The sequence below is a fragment of the Osmia lignaria genome, chromosome 6 (assembly GCF_051020975.1).
Source record: "Osmia lignaria lignaria isolate PbOS001 chromosome 6, iyOsmLign1, whole genome shotgun sequence".
NCBI classification, from domain to species: domain Eukaryota; kingdom Metazoa; phylum Arthropoda; class Insecta; order Hymenoptera; family Megachilidae; genus Osmia; species Osmia lignaria.
The window spans coordinates 6,072,144-6,095,841 of record NC_135037.1 but is presented as its reverse complement, the minus strand read 5'-3'; the positions used below and the strand labels follow the sequence as shown (position 1 = coordinate 6,095,841).

At 34.6% G+C, this 23,698-nt stretch overlaps 1 protein-coding gene across 3 annotated transcripts; it reads left to right on the top strand.

Annotated features, from left to right (window-relative positions):
• The first annotated feature begins 1,930 nt into the window (after nucleotides 1-1,930).
• Nucleotides 1,931-20,042, top strand: LOC117601652 (cadherin-88C). Of its 3 annotated transcripts, XM_034318695.2 has the most exons (26): nucleotides 1,931-2,265; nucleotides 2,899-3,052; nucleotides 9,280-9,586; nucleotides 10,515-10,666; nucleotides 11,437-11,817; nucleotides 11,972-12,101; nucleotides 12,302-12,669; nucleotides 12,793-12,931; nucleotides 13,222-13,477; nucleotides 13,636-13,910; nucleotides 13,996-14,321; nucleotides 14,388-14,699; nucleotides 14,920-15,193; nucleotides 15,298-15,598; nucleotides 15,687-15,882; nucleotides 15,947-16,104; nucleotides 16,384-16,565; nucleotides 16,646-16,869; nucleotides 16,950-17,138; nucleotides 17,235-17,528; nucleotides 17,635-17,874; nucleotides 17,969-18,154; nucleotides 18,237-18,373; nucleotides 18,523-18,914; nucleotides 19,221-19,485; nucleotides 19,571-20,042. In XM_034318695.2, exons 3-26 carry the CDS (start codon nucleotides 9,385-9,387, stop codon nucleotides 19,683-19,685), a joined length of 5,694 nt encoding a protein of 1,897 aa, XP_034174586.2. In that variant the 5' UTR covers nucleotides 1,931-2,265; nucleotides 2,899-3,052; nucleotides 9,280-9,384; the 3' UTR covers nucleotides 19,686-20,042. The 3 variants fall into 3 exon arrangements, with proteins under 3 accessions (XP_034174586.2, XP_034174589.2, XP_034174590.2); XM_034318698.2 differs by lacking the exon at nucleotides 2,899-3,052; XM_034318699.2 differs by lacking the exons at nucleotides 1,931-2,265; nucleotides 2,899-3,052 and adding an exon at nucleotides 9,058-9,129.
• Nucleotides 20,043-23,698: the final 3,656 nt, after the last annotated feature.

The following is a 23,698-nucleotide window of genomic DNA, read 5'->3' as shown; positions in this document are numbered from 1 at the left end:
AAACGTACATCGTGTAATCATTAATTCCGATCATGTTAATCCCATTAACAAGTAATTAAAATAGCAATCATAATCAACCTCTCTTATTTTTGTGTTTCTCTTTTATTATACTGGACTTCGCGAGGTTGAAAAGCTCCTCTTCCACGCTTTGATTAAAGGGTAATCAAGAAATTTTTATAACCAGTGTATATTTTTTAACAAAATGTTTTACTTATTTAATTTGAACAATAGGAAAAGAGCATATCATGTTATTGTGAAGTAATTTAATAGACTGAAAATGTGGTACAGAATCGAGTAAAGTAGGCTTCTTTGGGGCGAAATAAAGTTATAGGGGAAGCAAAAATTCTCAAAACTTTGATTTATATATCTACTGACGAGGTATATGTTCTGAAATACCGACGTAACTTTAAATCTTATTTTAGTCATTGTTTTGTTGCGCACTCTACGATTTAGGACGGTGATTTAAGAAACTGCACGACACAAAACGGTCGATGGCAAAGAGTAATTCCCTGTTCAGTTAGTTTCGCCATTCTGCGTCAGATAACACCACTGGTATGGTCTTAAAAGCGCGCATTTCTTTAAAATGAAGAAATGTAAAAGAATAAGAATTGTCATATTTTCAGCTTACTTTAACACACATAAAATAGTGCAATAGAAGTCTATAAATTACAACTTATAACTTATCCTCCTATCAGATAGAAAAATCTAATTGTAAAAATTGTAAGCTAAACGAAACAGAAAATGCAATAAATCTCATACAATTCCTATACAAAAGTGAAAGCTTATTATCATTCTACCTAAAATATGTATGTCTGTAACGCGTGAACGCAATTTAATTTATTGAATTTTGTTTGGAAAAAGATATTCTATTTGATTTGTACAACTTGGTGTGTTTTGTTGAATTTAATTGTAATAAAAGTTTATTTTGCTTGATTTATACAATTTAGTGTAGGGTGATGTTGTAAGTCATGGAACGTGGAATTTACGATGGTGTGCCATTTTTCCATCGTAGATTAAACTTCGCTTGCTTTACCTTTGTGAAATTAAATGTAGAAAAAAATATAAATGATTATGAGTATGATTCGAGGACGGCTGAAGACACGAGTGTTTGATCATTTATGGGATGAACCGATAAAAGACAGAGAAGCGTGCCAACTTTCAACGGTGTAGCCCAGCGTCCGCGGAAAACCCTAGAGTTTTCTGTGGCCATTAAGTCCCCGCGTGCTAGGGTTGACGCAGATGTCGACCTGAGGCCGTTTCCGACCTCGCCAGGAGCAGGATCCTGAGTTCATGAAGGTCAATGCGTGCACGGAAAGAGAAATCTTTCCGGGGCCGCTAGGCTACCGGTGAAACCGGCAGAATTGGCATTGTACTTGATGCAGGGATAATCCCTTAGCTCAAATGTTCGGATTAATAACGAGCGGCGGCAGCCGTGTCAAAGCACGATGATACATTCATTCGTGCTTGAGTCTTCCTCGAGACAGTATCGAGAATAAAGAGATTCACTAAACAAATGACTAAATTATTTAACCCGCCGATGCTATCCCAGACCGAAACAAGGTCAATGAATATTTTCAAGAAGAAAATAGAAACTCTACTTTTACAAGGTAATACTTTTAAATACATTTTACTTTACAATTAACCAATTTCCATAATTCTCAGTTAGCTGTACTTATTTTTATCCATTAAGACCATTTTCAAATTCATTGATCTAGGAATTGAATATTTTGCAATAACTTTTTATTTCGTAAGAAACATATTTTATTTTAATATTTCCCAAGTATATCTTGCACAGAACGATTCAATCGTTTCGTTCACGATTCGTGTCTCAACTGGCCTTCATTTCTCTCGAAACCGTGATATCATTTTCGTTCAGCCTACTTTTACGATCGAAGAACATGATCGATTTCGCGCGGGTATCACGAATTTCTGTTCCCCACCTTTCCCACAAGTATAATCCCCTGGACGAGTGTCCAGGCACAGGTGACCAAAGGATGGAAAGAGGGGAAATCCGTCGGTGCACGGCTCGGAGAACACGATGGGCTGAATTTAACTTCGAACAACCGTACGTTTTGTGGTATTCTGTGTACGGTCAGTGCTCACACCGCAGAACGAACACCGGCCACCGATCTCCCCACGCCTTTCTTACTTCTGCCTTCAGTTCGTTGTCGTGAGCCCGTCCGAACAGGTGACCGACTCGATCACTCGATAAATCTCACGATCGCCGATCGATAAACGAGCATACCTTCGATCTTTGAATTAAAGGTATCTTCAACCAGTGGTTCACTGATAATTTTCAATATTTTTATCGAAGCTATAACTATTAAAATGATTTAAGTGTTTAAGAAATTGAAAGAAAAATTAGAAAAAATGTATCTGTAACAAGTGGCCCAATAATAATTTTGATTATGCTTGTTAATTTTACAAATGTTAAAAAGTAATAAAGAATGGGTCTAATTATAAATAATTATTAATTTCTAAACGGTGTGAAGAAGAGAAAATTTCAAATAAAATTGTTTATTTAATGGGTATATTTGTAGAAGCGTTTCCATTTGTTCGAGCTCTTCAATTTCTGACGCCTAAGGTAGGAGGGTGATGTACTGGCATAGGTAAACCGAGCTTATCGCCATAGGCGAACGTTCAGTATACCGCCGCGAGCTCACCTGTCCAGGTGAACACCCTGCTCCACGTTTTATCACCACACCGACACATCACACGTACCCTTAAAACGAATCATTAGAAATAAAATCTTTCTCGTCCTTAACAAAACGTATTACAAAAACCATCTAACTTCATTTAAGATTGTTTCTTAAACAGTTACGAAAGTGAAATAACTTGTGTGCTTTAAATAAAGTGACGTATTGCTAGTGAAAGTTTAGAAAGAACAATTTATTACAGAGTGATTTCTGAGACGTGGTTTTGTAACAAAAGAATTGGTTCAAATAAGACATCAGAGAGTGCAACGATTAGAAAAAATAATGTTTGTAAAAATACATGAAAATTGTAGAAGAATATGATGAAGTATTGCATCGTACAGAATTCTATGGGAACCGTGAGTATTATTTGTTCAAATCTCTGAAACTTTTATATGTATTATTTTATTGATATCGTAGAAATTTGCCGAAGTGTAGTTCGTGATTATTGGAAAGTTTGACAGTAGTTTGAAATCGTGACAGCGATAGGTAACGTGCCTATCGTGAGCAACGATTCGACGAATTATATAAGTGCAGAATTTCATAAGTTTTCTGATGAGCAATTAAAACTCGACGCTTTAAATTACCCTTCGAAGTTTAATATGAGATTGAAGTTGTGATTTGGATATTTTCAAAAGACGATTTTCTATTCTACAGTAAAATTATAAAAAGTTAATTACAGCATTTGATTGATTTAACCCTCCATGCAACCCTGTAACTTTAAAATGGCATAGCAAATTTCTATCCTAAATAAAAAAAAAAAAACAAAAGGATTTTTGTACTTTTTTAAATGTTTGAATATTGCAAAATGTGAACGTGAAAGAAGCATGGAGTACAACATTAAATCGTCATACCGATGCTGTAGAAATCGAACGTGATTACCAGTGTCCTCAATTTTTTCATGATACCACCATTAACAATTAACGACTAATAATCGTGATGCAATCTGTGAATACAACGAAAGGATGGCACAGTAATCACTTTTCGCCTGTGCCACATAGCACAATGATATTGCGAAACTTCATTTCTCTTCTTCATTTATAACAGAAAATTATCTAGATGTCTTGTAATTATGTTTGCAAAGTGCTTCCTTCATACCTGCACTTCGTTCTCACGGAATGCATTAAAATTTTTATGTACTTTTTCTTTGATAATGATCTTATTGTTATAATGCAAAGTGTAGTATGAACTAAATGGCACAGAAGCAATAATATAACTAGGATTTTTGTCTAAGATAGGCTAATGATCGGAGGTTCTATTATTGCCAGGATTAATTAACCAATCATGACCCAAAATTAAATGTGTTATTTTTATACGAAGGATTTTCATATATGGCAAGAATAATTTTTAAAGAAACAATTTGGAATTTAAAATTGTGGCTCTCTCCATGGTCCGTCGTCCGAGGGCTAACAGAGAATCCACTATAGTGCAATTGAAATAAAAATAAGATAACAAAGTGGTATGCAAGCGTTAGTAATTATGTTCCATAAGAGTACTTTTGTACAATGTAGCTTATACAGTTAGCTTTTATGAATACACTAAACATCACATTAATAGTGAGTTTATAGAAACTTATTTTGCATTCAAAAAGATTTGTTTCCGCTATTTCTAAAGGCACACAAGAATTATTTAAATAATTTAGTTACGAATGTAGATAGTAAGAGTAGTTTATGAAAAGAAAGAAGGAAATTATTGTAAAAGACCTTTCATAAATATTGATTTATATCATTGAATACACGAAGCAACGTAATTTTCTTCGCGAAGACAATTTAAATACTTTAAAAACTGCAAGGTTGTTCAACAGAATGTTAGCATTTTAAGCTCGTGAACATTTGAAAATGTTTCAAACTGCGTCAAATGGCGAGTAATTTGTCCAAGTGTTTCCTATTACTTGGATAACACAAATGTTTTCAAGTTTTTCCTTCGAGCAGTGTAACTATGTAAGGTGTAAGGAACAGGGAAGGCAACGATTCAGTAGAAGTTGTTTTCTACATACATTTCTTGTAAATTGCCATCGGCATTTAGAATCGAACGTGAGTTTCAATTTCTCAGTGTATACTAGTCGTTTTGCAAACTATTTGCATAAGTAGTCTTTTTAGTCGATAACCTGTCCCTTTAGAAAATGTAATACTATAGATGTAACCGAGATAATGTAATGGATACCTTCCATAATAAAGATACATATACACATATACAAATGTTTTTGACAGCTTACATAAGTATTCCATACGAATACATTAACCCTTTCGCTGATGCTGTCCGTATATGACATACTACATAAATGGTAGGTATATCTACCATTTAGTAGGTAAATTTTACCATTTGTAAACGTTTTCCTCATATGATTACAACCATAGATATTTTTCTATTCTATTTGATATTTTATACGACTGAAAAATCATAATTTAATTCAAAGAACTGCTTAGCAAAGCCTCAATTATTTTCAAGAAAAAATAATTCGTGACCGAAAGGGTTAAGATATTATATTGAACGCGCCTCATGACAAAATAAAAATATTCTTTTCATTAAATAAGCACCCTATGGAACACTCTTATTTTTATGGAAGTAAATATAAATTAATGTTTAATTTTATGTACCTATCATAACTAAGAAGCAAGTTGAAATCATAGTGCATTGAAAGCACGATGGTAAAGGTTTTCCTAACTGTAAACCGTGATCAAAAATGAAAATTTCTGTTTCCCGGGACGAGTTGAAACAATTACCATCGTAAGTAGCAATTTAGCATCGGTGTATGTGCATTTCATTGGGGAACGATCGCGCAGGTATCGACGATGCGAGGAACACCGTCACGCAACTACATTGTGTATGGGGTGGGCTGGGTAACAGACGGTTGCATGGGGTGTACCCCGTGCGGTGTTATCATTCGGAAGCATGCATGGCAGGTGTAGGAAATGACGTCACGCACCTCCAAGTATCCCCCATTTGAAACACGACCTTACTGTCTATTTTCGACGGACCACCATGCATAAAAACTTCCTCTGTTCTCTCACCAAGTGAAACAGACAAAGGATGTCCTTGCCTCGCGGGTTAACAACATGGTGTACCATTAATTACGAGCAATGTTTGTCTGGAAATTCAAATGGAAACATTGCTCGTTTCTTCATTTTCTTAAATGTAATTATTGTCTTTTAATAGACGTTAATTGCTTTCCTTAATTGCAAGCACAGTAATTAAGTTTCTAACAATGTTGAAGGTTTTGAATTTAAATTCTATTTTTGGATTGATTTAGTTTCATTATTACTACCATTAAATTTATACTCTTAGGGTTTTGAACTGTAGTCGATTTATTGTAATTTCAATTTTTACGATATTCTTTGGGTCCTTCGAAAAACAAGGAACCTTCAACATGGTCTCCTATTATTTAGCAGCTTTAAAAGTCAAGAGCGTGGCCGACACACTCTGTTAGCAAGAGGAACACTACACGGCATATATTCCCGAGTGTTCCTGAAGTGTCGAACCATCCGGGTGAAACACCTTCGCACGTGCATTCAAACCTGCAATTACCTTAATCGTTTGTTGCATCGTTCGAAAGCGCTTTGTCGTGTGTCCTATCAAGTAATAATTCTTTGCTATCTTGGATGATAAATAAAGTAACCTTGGCACAGAATCCAGTCATTTGCTTCTAGTACCATAAAAAGTAAAAATGAATATACACAACGACTTTTCCACGATTAATTATTGCAAATATCTAAATTATACACAATTATAAAAACACCAATTTTGTACGTCAAAAATAAATCATAATTCAGATGAAGAAAAGTGTAAGGTTTAAACTTAATTAGATATCTTGGTTATGAGCTATTGCAAAGGGGTTAATCAAAGGGGTAGTATTATCACAACTTCTACGCTCCCTTTGATGTATTAATAATTATCACGCGATGTTAGCAAGAAAAAGTGGTCGAGTTACAAACTGTAATTTGAAAAAACACTTGGTCATCTCGGTCACGACTTCTTCCGTAATCTAGATGCTCTTCGAGACTGAATTAATGATGTTTCGTAATCTCGCTTAACTATCTGGTTTCCGGGCATCGGCCTTGCAGACCACTGACCACGGCCGGATGCTCTTGTCTACCAAAAGCGAACGAATAACCACCGTGTAGAAACCAGTGAACGAAGCTTTAATGAAGTCTGCTTGGTTCAACAACCGTCGAACACCTTTTGTTTCTATTCAATCTCCCATTGTACTCGATCTTTCCGATTGATATCGATCCGCGTTTATTGTTCAGGGATAAACTTCCCTTGGGATTCGTACCTAGTCTGATCCAAAAGTAATCAGACATTTTCCTCTGTTGCATTTTTTAAAAACTGAAATCATCTTCTTCAAAGTATAGTAATCGCTCGATAATTTCTCGCCATTAGTTCCCTGAAGGGGGTATTTCTGAGAAATAAAAAATTATTCACCTTTCAAAAATATTTTATGTTACTGAAAAATTGATGAATGTAGGAATGTTTCTTGGTCTTAACACTAGAACTACCAGAGTTTAATGTAAAATAAAATTAATTTAAAAAATAATTAAATATAGAATGAAACATAAACTAGCATGTACAGTAATTCTTTATCTGAACAAAAATCAACGTATGTTTCAATAAATTTTATAATTTAAAATGAGAAACTTGAAATAAGTCATTTTGACCCTTTTGGTAGTTCTAGTGTTAAGCATCACCCAACTTCTCAAAAGGGTAGGAGCACTTTTATTAAGTTATACACAAAACATGATAGCATAGCATTGCTTATTATTTTCTTACTATTCATTTATTTCAAAATCCCTTTCTTGAAGCGCAAGTAATGCGTATTTCCTTTCATTTATCGTAACAGAAGATTTCATTAATTGAACTCCTCGTCTACTCATGTCAGTTAGTTAGTTATCAGTTTCAATCAAAATTTTTTCAACCGTGACATTTATTAATCTTACAATTAGCCGATAAATCTTAAAGGAAGTTGTAAAAACGGTACAACTGTGATTTATCAAAACAATTTGTACAATATTTATGTGTACCAAGGAAGCGTCTACAATGGATAGGTTCAGGAAGTCGTCTTAAATAAATAATTTGTTTCGTTGCGAAATAACTATTGCGTATAAGAGATGTCGAAACGAAAACTAAAGAAAGAAACAAGAAAAGAAGAAAAATTCTGCTGATCTTTTTTTTTAATATTTAGAAATTGAGATCAAATGAAACTTCAAATAAATTCAAACGATTGAAAAGAGAATAGAACAGATCATCCGTAACAGAGATTGAGATTTGAAAAAAGAAAAATAAGGCGTGTGATCTATATTTTAAAGTATCTTCTTGGAAATTGATTTTGTTTTTCACCTCGCTATTACGGTTATGTGGTATAACATCGACATCGTGGGAAACGAACGGTGACTTCCGGCCAGCTTTCACTTTAATTTAATTGTCCTTCTGGTCACTCCCGACACTTGACAATCTTGACATTGAACAATTAGGTACAACTGCAGAAAATTCGTTTAAAAAACGAATGAAATAAAACTGAACAGTGTATCTAAAAAGACACATCAATGGTTACGCGAGTGTTAAGTGAAATTATTAACATAACTGTATTATATCATTGTAATAGTATAAACTTTACGCAAGGTAGAACGTTTTAATTACACTATAATGTGCTTAAGCAAATGATTCATAAATAAAGCATTGCGAAAGTAAACGAAGCGAGTTAATAACGGAATTATTATTGTTATCACTTTATCCTTAATGAATTATCATTATACAAAATGTTTTATATATTATATATTTATTGCATTGAATAATACCAGTATATTACCGATACACTTTTTGAACATTGAATTATTATTTCAAATGAATGGATATTTTTTATATTTTCAAATAATAACATTAGAAATACCCGATTGAAATACGAATTTTCTTATTTTAATTTCAAATCAAAACCACGATCTGCGAATAGAAGAGAAATTCTATATCAACAACGATGATTAAAACGCCTCCACGTTTCCCTGAGCAAACTCGAGAAAATCGTACTGATTCATGGACGAATTTTCACCGCAGCGGAGAAATCAGCTCTTTTACGACGAGAAAATCTATAACCTTTTTCTTTTCGTAATCGGTTTACTCGCGCTTTCCTTCTGGCCGAGTTACCTTTTTAGCAGGATGTACAAATACGCTTTACCTCGATTCTTCATCTTCTCCCGGCTCGTTTTCTCCGCACGGACAATTATAGCGTTCTCAGAGAGGACTTGTCTCAAACGTTGCACAGTCGGACTAATTAAGTAGAAGACACACGACGGGAACTCGTTTCAATTCCTCGAACACGGTCTCAGCGAGTAAAATCACATGTTGACGAGTTATATGAGCGTGAAAGTGACAAGAGCTCGAAAGTGGCGCGTTGTGAACCGTGTTAATCGATTTAAATGCTGCAATTAAAAAAATCCTGCAAAAAGTATAATATGTTCCTTTTTACACTCTTTTCTTTTGGTCGGTCGAAGAAATTTCATTATTCTGTACCTTCAAAACCTAATTTTCCAATAAAAGAAGAATGTTTGCTTCATTATGCAACGTTAAAGAAATATTTTCTTTGTTTTTGTTCAAGGATCCATTACGTTATCGCTGCAAGCATCGCAATTATCTACAGAATAGATACGCTGATCCGACGAAAGAAAGTAATCATGTCAATTAAGCAAATTTTGCCAGTAAGATGACCTCAACAAAGCCAATCACCACGTTTTCGTGGCTGTTACGCTCGTACAAGAGGCGAAGATTTAAGCCCGAATGGCTCGTTTTTGTGTTCGCTTGCCTTTTGGCGAACTGCGATGCCAGGAACAATCCACCGCGTTTCCTTATCGATGGACAAACGGAAATCATTCTTAGATTGAAGGAAGGTCCTGATACACCAGTTGGTAAGGACACGTTGAACCTTGTTTTTTATTTTAGAGCACACTTAAAAATATTTGTATAATAAGTGATTGAAAAATATGAATCCATATAACGCATAGAAACAATTAACGTGGAATAATTTGGAACGAGATCATTCATAAGAATTACATTATTATTATTTTCTAAGATAAGATTCTTTTGTCTTAATAAACTTCCTATTGCTTTAATATTATGTAACGCGTCAAATTAGTGACAGACAGAATTAAATTTAAGAGATAATTGAAAAGACTGAAAGACTAGAAGGTGTATTTTACGGTCAGCAAACTCTAGACTTCAAAATCCAGACTATAAATCTCTGATTTTATCATCATTAACGTCCTTAAATGGTTAGCATTGCTATGTTTCATCACAGCATCGGAACTTTAATGATACAATTAAATCAATAAATTATTAAATTAAAAAAAAATGTGAATTGAAGAATTTTTAATAATAATTGTATATTTCTTGTTAGTTATTTTTGGAAACCATTCGAAGCAAACGTATAAATAACACATGGGAAAGAACGATATACGTGGAATTTTATGGCTTCGCGTATCATACTAATTATTTGTTCTCTTAATTAACCCTGTTGTTGATTATAGATCTTAATTGCCTTTTTTAACATTCAATTCAATTATTGCTGCAGTATACTACGAGCAAGCTCATGTTTAAATGATTAATTAAATTTACAACTAATATGTTTCGCTTTCTATTATCCATCGCATAGAATCCGTCATGTAGAAAATAAAAAATAGTATTACCCTCTTTTGAATCGAATATTCTTTCGGTAACTGCACATCTGCGCTCACTGTCTACGGTGCAGTCATCATTTCTGCAAATTTGAACTAATTACCCCCTTTGTTCGCCGATGTACATTGTGTTGCGATTCGTGTCGACTGGTTTCTGTTGCAGGCAGTTTAATTTACAAGCTTCGCGGCGCCGATCCTGACGGTGACAGCCTGACGTTCGGTGTTAGAGATCAACCTGACAGCGACGTGATTCGGGTCGAGAATTTTAGTCCGAACCAGGCCAATATTTACCTGAACAAATTGCTGGACAGAGAGGTAATTCGTCCTCGGGACGGTCTATTTCGTCCCAATGATTCCATCCACTCGGCCACGATGCCGAGCGCACGAAATTGCCCCAAATATTTTGAAATTTTTCAATCCCTTTAAACAATTAAGGAAAAATAGAAGAAAGTTTCTATTATTAAAAATTATTGAAAATAAATGAACAGTTGATATATTAAATAGCACACCTTAAACACTCTGTTCACTTTGCTATAGAAAATAGCCTAGAAAATGTTTGTCTTTCTCTATATTATTATGGTAGCAAGAAGAGATCGTTTCTCAATGCATCTCGCACGAGTGATCTTTACTTTTTGAATATCTTTCACTTATAATATATCCGATCATTGTAACATCGAAGGCATTAAAGAGAAACTCGACTACGAGCAAAAGAAACGAATAATTTGTGATCTGAAATGGATCTCTTCGTGGAACTTGCTATTTTATAATCATCGTTTCTCTTCAATTTGCGTGCGAACGAATTTCCTACTAAACAGCACGATATGTCTCGTGATTATTGGTTCGATGCTTCGTAATAGAAACTGAGATATCCGTATAATAGAGCAGATGATGATGCTGTTCTATATGTTCTATAAGCAACAAAGTGGTCTGCTTGTAACTTATCTTTTCTAACCGTTCTTAGAAAGGAGACCGGTAGTGCTACTTTTCAAAAATAGTAAAAATATCTCTTGTAGATTCTAGACCTAAGTGTAGAACTTAGAAAAATAAGAATTTTTCTGAAAATTACATTGCTGATATTTCTTCAGACAAGGGATGAATACGCGTTGGTTCTGACTCTGACGGACGGAAGACTCGGCGAAGGAAACTTCATCACGCAAAGCTTGCTATTGTTAGTGGAAGATGTTAACGACAACGTGCCAATTTTTCGACCGCATCCGACTTCCTTGACCGTCCGCGAGGATTCAGGACCGGGCATTTTAACGACAGTCGAAGCGACTGATGCGGACTTAGGAGCGCACGGACAAGTGGTTTATTACCTGCAAGAACTCGATGGAGATAACGACGTGTTTAGTATCTCCACTGTCAATGGAAAAGGTGTCGTCCGTCTAGTTGGTCGTCTAGATTACGAAAAGAAGTATCTCTATCAACTGAGAATTTTGGCTATTGATCGAGCAATAAATGAAAAGGTTGGTTCGAACATGAGGTGCAAGATAGAGCCCTGATGGTTCCATAGAAATTATCTTTACGACTAACAAATTTCTGTAAAATATTTGAAGGAATTCATTGTTACTATCAATAAATTATTATGTTTGTATTTATCTCGACTGTTCATTAATTCAGGTAAACACTGGAACAACTGCGATCCTCGTTAAAGTGCAAGATGTCGAAGACCAACCTCCAGAATTTATTACCATGACGCCTGTTGCCCGAATCAGTGAAAATGTTAGGATAGGCACGTCTGTTCTTCAAGGTTGGTCTACTTACAAAAGTATAAGTATCATTAAATAGAGAAAAATATATTAGAAAATGATAATCCAAAAATTTTATTACAAATAAATATCGCAATATAATTTTTAAATTTGATCTGAAATTTTTATCAGTCTTCAAATTTATTTTATAATAAAAGATCAGGGTTATTTTATAATTAAAAATATTTGAAATATGTTATAGTGCGTGCTGTAGACGGTGACAAGGGGATAAACAATAAAGTGACTTACAGTATAACTCAGGGACCAAGGTATTTGTTCGACATAGACGCCACTTCCGGTTTGGTGTTCACCACGGCCCAACTCGATAGAGAGGCGGAGGAAAATGCGGACGGCACTTTTATTCTGGAAATTACAGTGAGGGAAGTGTCGAAAATCGTACCTGCACCGTCGGTTTCCACCGAAGTCACGATTATTCTTACGGACGTGAACGACGAAACGCCGAAGTTTCGAAGCACGCGATATCGCGCCGAGATCAATGAAAATGCGCCGTACAATACCCCTGTTAATTTCATCGGAGATGCGATACCGGAAGTCTACGATCATGACTTGGTGAGAAATGCAGAGGTTATACAACTTCGTGGGATCATTGATAAACTCGCTCGTTTCTCTTTCTTGCAGTTCTCCACGTTTAGATAAATATATTTTTATAAAAAATGTTCTTTTTTATTTCAGGGAACAAATGGTACTTTTAGAATGTTTATTGAAGGCGACGATGGAATATTTGATGTTACACCATCGAGGGGGATTAATGAAGCTCCTTTTTTAATACGTGTCAAAAATTCTAGCAAACTTGATTTTGAGGAAAGATCAGGTATGCAAATAAATCATTTAATATCTTACAGAGTTAGGCTTATTTGAAATAATTTTCTGACAAAAATTTTAGCTAAACCGAAGATATTAAAGAATAAGAAATAAGTTATTTACTTATTCGAATAATTAAAATAATTAAAATAATAAATAATTTTCAAAAATCAAATTTTATTTTAAATAAATTTTCATTCAAAGAAACTTCCGATTTTTAAATATTTTCATTTATTTGAAATAATGTTCAACTTTGGTATCTTCTATAATTTACATTTATTTAAATGTAAATACTTCCAGAGGTGAATTTTACGTTAATTGCAAAAGAGGTAGTATCAGTGGCACCAAAACTCAGCAGAGTACCAGTGGTAGTTTTTATAAAGGATCAAAACGACAATTATCCAGAGTTCACTGAAAACATTTACGAAGTATCGATACCAGAAAATTGTGCTGTTGGAACAACAGTAGCATGGGTTCAGGCTTTGGATGAAGATAGTGGTAATCTTGGTACACGTGGAATCAGATACACGAATCTTGGGGGCAGTATTGCACACGCGTAAGTTAAATAATAATTTAACACGTCATAATATAACAATAATAATAATTTCAGTAATAATATTTCACTCCTCCTTTATCAAAATTATGAATAGAGGAAAACTCGTTATAGGAAGAATTATTTTCTATTTCTAATTTTATGTAATTGCTACGTTCTAGATTATCAATGGACCCTGTAACAGGTGTAATCACAGTTAAAGAACCTGGTCCAAGTTTCGATCGAGAGTTGGTATCCAGACATTACTTAACCGTCGAAGCAAGAGACGATCTTGGCAAAGGTAATCGCAACACGGTTCAACTAATAGTGAACATAAACGACGTGAACGACAACGCCCCAATATTTTTACAAAAGAAATACGAAGCAGTGTTGCTGGAAAACGAGGATCATTTCGAGTCACCATTAATCGTCGAAGCGTTTGACATTGATTTAAATGGTCTGCAATTTCATTATTCAATTATTTCCTAAATGATCATATTTACAAGCTTAGTGATAATTAATTATAATTATCTTCTTAACAGGTACCAAGAACAGTGAAGTGGTGTATGCTTTGATATTAGGTGAACTTTCGAGAAATTTTAGTATCGACTCAAAACGAGGAATAATTAGCCCAATGACACCATTAGATTACGAAGCACTACCTATTAGTCAAGGGCACAAAGAAACATCCGTCCGTCAATTGAAATTAACAGTGAGAGCTAGGGATATGGGTACGCCAAGCTTGAGTTCAGACGCGCCATTAATTATTTATCTGAAGGATGTTAATGATAACCCACCCGCATTCGAAAGAACCTTGTACAAAAGAAGCATTCCTGAAGATTTACCTGGTGGAACGAGCGTAGTTCAAGTATGTCCTAATAAAAAAAGTATTACAAAATTTTGTATCAGATAAAAAATGAAATTTTTGTCGCAGGTTAGAGCTTGGGATAAAGACTTATCCTCGCCAAATAATAAAATAGTCTATCGAATTCAGAGCGGTGCAGGTGATAAATTCGTGATCAGCCCGGAGACAGGTGTGATCAGAGTCGCACCTGGCTCGAATTTAGATCCAGATCTCACATCGCCGAAAACTATTCGCTATAATTTAAACGTCCTTGCGATTGACAGTGGAACGGAAATACAGAGAACTGCAGAAGTTCTTGTTAATATTACCATTGTGGATGTTAATAATAAACCACCGGTTTTCATTGATCCTGGTACAGTTACCATCCGGGAAAATACGCAGGTATTTTCTTATATTTGAATGTAGGAATTATTTAATTTTTAATTTTTATTTATAATAGGGTTGGAATCCCTTGAATAAATTTAACCCCCCATAGCTTTAGTATTTCATACAGAAATAAATTGCCATGTTATTTATTCCAGATTACATAATGCCGTGTTCTTTCTGTAATTTTACTCGTCGAGAGTTTAAACCATAGTTTATTAATTTCCTTTGTTATCAGGTTGGAGCTTATGTGCACCGCGTTGTCGCTAACGACCCCGACATAGCACCGGTTCTGCGTTATCGCATTGATCCAAATTCATCGGAGGCAAGAAACGAGGAAGGAACTTTGATTAAGATTCAAGAATATGATTACCTTTCCGCTTTAGAATTGAACGCTCTCGACGGTCTCCTTCGAGTAGTTAAACTAATAGACAGAGAGAGGGTGGAGACGATAAGACTAGGCTTGGTGGTTGAAGATTTAGCTGCGATTAAAGAAGTACAAACCGCATTCGGTTGGTATTTATTAAAATGAATATAATAGAGGATTCGGTGCCTTTTTGTTTTAACTGAAAATTTATATTTGCCAAAAATTATAACACTTAGATTATAATTTCAGCTACATTGAACATAATAATCGAAGATGAAAACGACAACAATCCAAGATTTCGGAGACCATTTTACAGACGATCAGTGACTGAGAATAGTAAAAATGGTGTCAACATTGTTAACATTGTAGCTGATGATGCTGATAAAAATCGTAGTATTACGTATTTATTGGAAAGTCCAAAAGAATTGGCAGATCTAGTGCACCTTGATTCCGAAACAGGAGAAATGGTCGTCGCGAATAAAATCGATAGAGAACAATATTCCTGGCTTAATCTAACAGTTAGAGCCACTGATTCAGGAATACCTCCAAGGTAAAATCACCTGTCAAAATGGTCACTTTTATATTTGGAAAACAATAAATGTTATAAAGAACAATATTATTATGTTTATAATTTTTAGATCAAGCCTGTCGGAGGTGTACGTCCAGATATTAGATGAAAACGACAATAATCCATATTTTATAACCGATATCAGTAATTTAATGGTAATGGAGAACGCGAAAATTGGTACCGAGGTAGCTACTATTCAGGCTAATGATCCTGATAGCGGAGACTATGGAAAGATTACTTATTTATTGGATAGAATGTCATCTCAGGTGAGCAGGAATATTATTAATCATTCTTTGATACCTTATGCGTAAAAATGATTTGATGATGCAGGGAACGTTTGCCATTCATCCAGAAACTGGTGCTCTAACCGTAGCAGACTCCATTGATTGGGAGACTAAACAAAACTATGTTCTAGTCATAGAAGCTTGGGATAACTATCAGTTCGGTTACACGGCTGGTGAATCAAGAAACGCTTTTAAACAAATTCAGTAAGTTAAATTATTTTGAATATTGATAATTAATCTTTCGTGAACCAGGTGAATAAAAGTCGTTTCCTAAACCATGCGGGATTAATTTTAATTTAATTAAATTTAATTTAATTTTAATAATGTAAGATGTAAATAAATAAAAATTAATTTCTGTCAATTTCTGAAATATAGTAATTTTAAAACGACTGGGGTTAATTTAACGCCATATGATTCGCGGAAGACTAAAGAATCCTATCTATATTTAAGAAAATTAATTTAAAAATGAAAATTTTTTTCAAGGGTTACAGTAATAGATGTTAATGATAATCCACCAAAAATGGACATTCCTTCAACATGCATTACCATATCAGAGTTCCACGATATCAAGGACCTAATTTACGCCATTAAAGTAAAGGATGCGGATGATCCAACCACCCCCAATGGTCGTGTGAGAATTAGAATTCTCTCTGGAAATGAATTAGGTTCGTTCAAATTTCATGTAATTAATTTTCATGCCCACTATGTATGTGTATAAATTTAAATTTTTTGTTTTCTTGAATAGGTTTATTCATCTTAGAGCAAACAGACTATTGGAATGCAAATATAAAAGCAGCACATTCGCTTCGAGGAAAATTTGGCAATTATTCGTTGTACTTGGAAGCTCGAGATCTTGGAAGTCCTTCTAATAAAGACACATCGGTGTTAAACATTTGTGTTACCGATTACAACGATAATCCTCCGGTATTCATCAGTCCGCAACACAACACAACCATCCGCGTGCCAGAGGTTAATTTATAATATTTTTCATTGCAAAAATTGTTAACTTGTATTTGTGGCATATCGTGATACAATGTAAAAATTGACAGAACGTAACAGTTGGAACAGCAATTATCCAAATTGAAGCGGAAGATGCTGACACCGGACCAAACGGTGACGTTCATTATCGTCTGAAGCAAGATTTAGCTGGTCATTGGAGAACTTTTCATATCGATGATAAAACGGGAATTATTTCTCTGAAACTTCCATTGGATAGAGAAACTCAAAAATTATACGAGGTAATTTAATTGAAAGCATTAGGAAAATTACCGAATATGTAATAATAATTATTATTACTTTATTACTATTACTAATAATTATTATTACTTATACAGATCAGAGTGGAAGCATACGATCTAGGCACTCCAACCCCTCTCAGTTCGGATCTGGATTTAATTATTTACGTTCGAAATATCAACGACTACGAACCTCAATTCTTAATAGACATTTTTAATATTAATTTTACGGAGGAACAGCCTCCTGGATCAGAGAAGATTTTACTTCCCGAAACTATCGACAGGGACGAAGTTGATGAACTCGACGATCCTCCTACCCAAGTTTGTTATTTTATAATCAGCGGAAACGAGGACGGTCTATTTACGCTAGACATCTTTAAACACGAATTAAGCGTAAGTTCTGATACTCTTTATGAAAATTTTCTGATATTCTGTTACACTTTCATTTCATTTTCCTTGTGTAATTTTTCTTAATTACATTTATAAGTAATTATTTTAGGCCTCCAAAACTTTGGACAGAGAGCAACAGGAACAACATTTGTTAATTATTAAGGCAACGGAAGATTGTAATACTATTCCGGCAAATGAAACTTTTTTCGATGAAACAAACGACACTACGTTAAAAGTAATTATCGACGTGACTGATATCAATGATAATCCACCAAAGTTTGTTAGTAAAATCTTCACAGGAGGAGTTACCACGGAAGCTGATTTTGGCACCCAATTTATGCAAGTCAAGGTAGGATATTATTAACTGTGTGAATAATAATTCTTAACATTCCATTTAATAAAATTCAATTGAAATTTAATTGAAATTTATATGATTGTTTCAGGCGATTGATTTAGATGCTGGTGATAATGCTGTAATTAATTATTACCAAGTAGGCAAGATGCATATGACTTTGACCGAAGGATTAGATGACATTGAATTACAACCTTTTCTCGTTAATGAACTCACAGGAGTTATTAGTTTAAATTTTGATCCTCAAAGAGGGATGAAAGGATATTTCGACTTTATGGTATGTCAAATCTATTTTATAACTTTTGTCTCTTTTTCAATTTTCACGAATTTTTAATTTAATTAACTTTCCATTTGAATAGGTGATAGCTAATGATACAGATGGTTTACAAGACACTGCAAGAGTGTTTATTTATTTATTAAGAGAAGATCAAAGAGTTCGTTTTGTATTGCGACAGCATCCACCGGAAGTTCGGAATAGAATAGAAACATTTAGACAGTAAGTTTAAGAAATTACCTTTTTTGAATAGAAGACAGTAATCTCTTATAGTAAATAGAAGATTTTGTTAAATAGTTATTAAATATTAGATTTTTATTAAATTATAATAAAGTACCTATAAATATATATTCAAAAATATACATTTTCAGAACACTAGGAAACGTGACTGGAGCTATAGTGAATATCGACGAATATAAAATCCACGAGAACCATGATGGTTCTGTCGATCGAACGAAAACGGACTTGTACATGCACCTTGTAAATCGGCGCGACAATTCCATCCTCGAAGTATCCGAAGTACTAGAATTAGTGGACAGAAATATAGAAAAGCTCGATAGCCTGTTCAAAGAATTCAATGTTCTCGACACGCAACCAGCACAGTACCAGCCGATTGTTCAGTACGAGCAAGCAGGAACGACGTTTTGGCTTTTGACTTTGACCTTGTTTCTAGGAGCTTTGCTAATTTTGTGCATAGCCCTTTGCCTCTCGCAAAGGGCTTCATTCCGAAGGCAATTAAAAGCAGCTAATGCTTCACCGTTTGGTAATTATCAAAATTATACATATTATATATATTAGTTTGGCATTATTTCAAATAATCTTCTGACACAAATTTCGACTAGGACGGAGATATTCGAGAATAAAAAATAAATTTTTATCTTGAATAAAAAGTTATTCGAATAATTAAAACAAAAATGCAATTAGTTATTTGGAAATAACAGAAAAAATCAAATTTTATTCCAAATAAAAGTGTCTTTAAGTTGAAAATTATTCATTATTTTCAAATAATTTGGTTTTAATCGAGGTTTTTATTGAAAGATCTGTAAAGAAATATTATTTCTTAATTAAGGTACGTCAGATGCAGAATTTATCAGAGGACCCGGACGTGTTCCTAATACGAACAAGCATAGCGTCGAGGGTTCCAATCCCATATGGATGCACGCTTACGAAAACGAGTGGTTCAAAAGCGACGAATCCATTAGTCATACATCTGAGAGAGATTCTCTCGATGAAAATGCCCTGAACAACGAAGAGATGATGAACGAAGCTAACACAGACCAAAGAAACGAAGATAAGCCGTACTATATTGAGCCAAGAACAACTTCGATCTCAAGGTAAATGGTGCTTAAGAACTTCATAATAAAATGTGATATAGTGAAACAGAAATAGAAATTTCCATATAAAACATTTTCATTTTAGCATGGAAAGTATAACAAACATTCCAAATGAGTTTCATCGAAGTTCATCGATTTATAGAACACAGAACACAATCGTCAATCCTCTTGGCAAGAAAATCGAAACGACTGAACTGTAACTGAACAACGACGGTAACACTTCGAACAAATACAATTTAATATTAATATTAATATTTATAGATTCATAAGGGAAGTGTAAATTTAGAGTTATTCGTGTACATAAATAGTCACACTTCGTACAAAGGATAGATTGTATTTAATATTTATTTTATAGTAATCTTAAATGTTACGTCGAGAAAGTATGTACTTCATATTACCAAATTCTCTATTATTTTATTTATTTCCGTTATATGTCATGTTTAAGGTAAGCACAAATAATTATCTAAACGAATGTCATTATTGAACATTCTTATCTTCATAGAAATTGAAGTTTATAGTTTGTTCAATGTAAGTAAAAATAAACTTATGAATGATCTCTGCACACCAATTAACAAATATCATATTTACTCAGTGTAGTACTATTTCTTGGATAGAATTGTTATGTAAATAAATATGAAATTTCTTAACACATAAAATTTAGAATTAAATGTAACCCCTAACTTCTTCTTTTTCTGCTGACAGCAAGTCAGACAAAATCAGCACAAGACCGAAAAATTATTGGAATAATTATTTGACAAATTTATATTTTGAGAATTCGACCACTGCGCCATCTATACAAAAGCGGCGGAAACTACTCAATAAATTACCGACTGAACTTCCGACAGTCGGTAAGTTAACGAATAGTTTGCGCCGCTTTTATATAGATGGCGAAATGGCTGATGGCTTGGGGTGTTAGGGACCCCGAAGCACCAGTGATGCTCTTTGCGTATCGACATTATGGCATCCGGGATGTCAGGGACCCCGATCAGTGGTACTGACTAAAACCCCACGGCGACCGAATATGGCGCTAAAGGATGGCTCTGGGACCTTATGTATATTACTCCGGAGCCATCCATGCCTACTACATTGGTACCCATCTGGGGTGCCTAGCATGTGGCCGACACCGGGGGTCGCACCCTGTGCCGGCTTTTACTTAAGCCGCGTGCAAAGGCGTCTGGACGCCAGGGGCCCGCTTTTGGTGGTGAAGCCGTCATATCTAGTGTTGAGAGAAAGGCTGTATTAACCTCTCCTTGCTAATCTTCTTGTTGCTGTAATATGGCAAGACTGAGCTCGTTAGCATCTCTATCCCTAGTAGTTCTCAAGTTGAAAAGTGACACAGACGGACGTCTTTGCGCTTTATATATATAAGATTTAACAATTTGATTTAAAAAGAGAAACTTAACAGGTCTTTAAGGCTTACGAGATAGCTTGTATTTATATCACACTTCATTTCGTTCACGCTTCAAACGTGAAATTCTATAGACTTCTATAGAATCTTACTTATAAGTAAGAGTTATGGCGAGGGTGTAGGTAAGTTTTATTGGACGGAAAGTGAGCGAGTCAAAAGTCGTACGCACAGCCGCTTGTAGGTTGCGCGGTAAGGTAGCCGAGGAAACGGCCACCTACTCCCTTATCGTATTCATGAACGTCAGCCTCGCGTGCAACCTTATGCTAATCTTTGCTGGCTGTATAAGCGACTGGCCAGTGTTCGAATCATTCCCTAGTGCCACTCCTTTCGATCCTTCACTGGCCTAGACTGCTTGCAGAATAACCTACTAGCGTTTTCACTAAAATCACCCTTATAACGATCTTCAACCTTTTATTCATTCACCCTGAACGCGGAGAATTATTACACCAAATAATTATGTATTTTTAATTTTCGTGAAAATCATTTTGATAGGGTGTACAAAGACGTGGACGAATGTTTCCATATAATTATGCGGTCACTTTTAATTATACAGATCTTATCTCGTATAAAGATGATAATTAACGTAGAAATCGAACGAAAGATGTCTATCGTTGAAATTTGTTCTGTACAGGAAACAAATCACGCGACCCCCGCGTTAAAGAACCCTTCTTATTAGGGGCTGCTATTAATGCCCCAGACTTCTCAAGTCCTGACTCATCGACGTTAGACTGCCTTTTGGTATTACATCGATAACCGGCATTTCTTTGTACGTACTTTATATTCTGCGTTAAGGCACGAAATATAAGCTTTTTCAATTCGATAGTAATTGGAGTACTTTAATTTTTTTGATTCTTTGAACAGTTATTTCGTGAAAGCTACCTCTATTTCGCTAAATCATTGCGAAAGAAATGTTTATGGTAATTTGTAATCACCCCGTTAGAAAAACCTTGAAATATAAATGTGCTGCGTAATTATAAGACGGTAATGGGAATATGTGTTAAGGATTAAGCATCGATGTGCATGCTAGGTCAAATTAAAATTTTACTTTTATAGAATAATTTTTACATCAAACATTGCAGTATTTGCACGAATTTAATATTTTCTTCGTTTAAGGCATAGATTCTAATTTCTAAACACGTTTACATGCATCAGTAGTCAGGGACTTTGATGTCAGACTTATTTGGAACCTACTCTACTAGCAGTTTTCTATAAGTAATAGAGAGACGTTATAGGGAAGGACAGAACATATGAAATGAAAAAAAAATACCACAAAATGCGACAAATTAAACTACAAAGGGATCGACTATGCAACCCTCAAGGCAATAACATAAAATTTTAAAATAATTTTCTTATTAACTCCAGCAATGAGAAAATAATTATTGAGCAAGTGTTAAGAATTCTATAGGAGATATTTTGATCAAAAAGACTACCCTCGAAATTCCACCTTTAAAGTACAATGAAAACGTCTAATCAAATCATTCAGTGAAAATCAGTGATCTGGGAGGAAAAGGTGGATGTACTTGAGGAACTCGTAGAGGGGGTGGTCTGTGTGACGTGACGTACACGTGACACAAATGTACAGGGTTCGCATCGTGGGTCGAACGGGACAACCCCTTCACATGCGCGCCGTTCGCGACCACGTGAAGTGGTATGTTCTTCCGCAACCCTCGAACATGTCGGCCCTCGACCACGGTTAACTCTCAACGCGAAGTCAGACCTTTCGTTGAAATAAGTCTGTGACGTAGAATCAATTATCGAAAAAAGTTAATTTATCAATTAAACACAAAGAAGGGATAATGATTACAGAGATTCCATTGCGACGGTAGTGCTGTTATTTGAATGAAAAGTGCGACGTCTTCTTGTATGGTTAATTATGTACAATTAAATGTTGCAAATATTTTGTTCTGTTGACTTTTGTTATTGAAAAATTGCAAAGTGCATCCTCATTTTTAAAAGGAGCTTCCTTCGAGAAAGAAGGAAATGTTGTCACGAAAAGTGTTATCGACTGTATAAATTTTCACGCGGGAAAAATATTTTTGAAAGAGTGTTGAATGAATATAGGTGGATGTTCATGCAAACATGTATTGCTTCATATTTTTGCGATACTGAATGATTCTGCGATCAGGTAAGTTTGGATTGATCAATTTTGAAGTAATTAAACACTGTTTGCACAATGTTGTGCGAATTTAACGCTGGAACAACCTGCGGTCGATGACACTTACTTTTAAATTGAAAATAAAATATAAAAATAAATGAATGAAGTATAAAAAAAACTAGCACATGCATTCATTCTTTTGTTTTGATAAAAATCAACATAAAATTGAGCAAAGGCATTTTACTGAACTTTATCAAGGAAAAATTTTAACCTTTTTACAATTCACCCTTTGTTTTGTGTAATTTTTTAAAATAAATGTATGCAATGAATTATATGTAAAGGGTTAAAGTGTTTTAGTTGACGCGTATTGTGTGCTTTCAAGCCAGCGTGGCATGCCAGCACGACATTACGTCTCCCACTAACAAAGATATTTGATCGTTCCACATTCCGTAACACGAAGGGTGTTTGACCGTTTCATAAATATAATTAATAATAAATATTTCCAATGGAAAATCGAACGAGGAAGTATGCAATATATTCAAACGCTAGATGTATCTCTATGGAATATTAAAAAGTCTTAATGGAACACCCTTTGTCACAACCATAAATCATCATCTAGCATGAAAATAGGTTAATTTGCTGTAAGACCCATTGAATCGAAAATTATTAAAGGGTAAATAATTTTTAAATTTCAAAATTTTAATTTACTG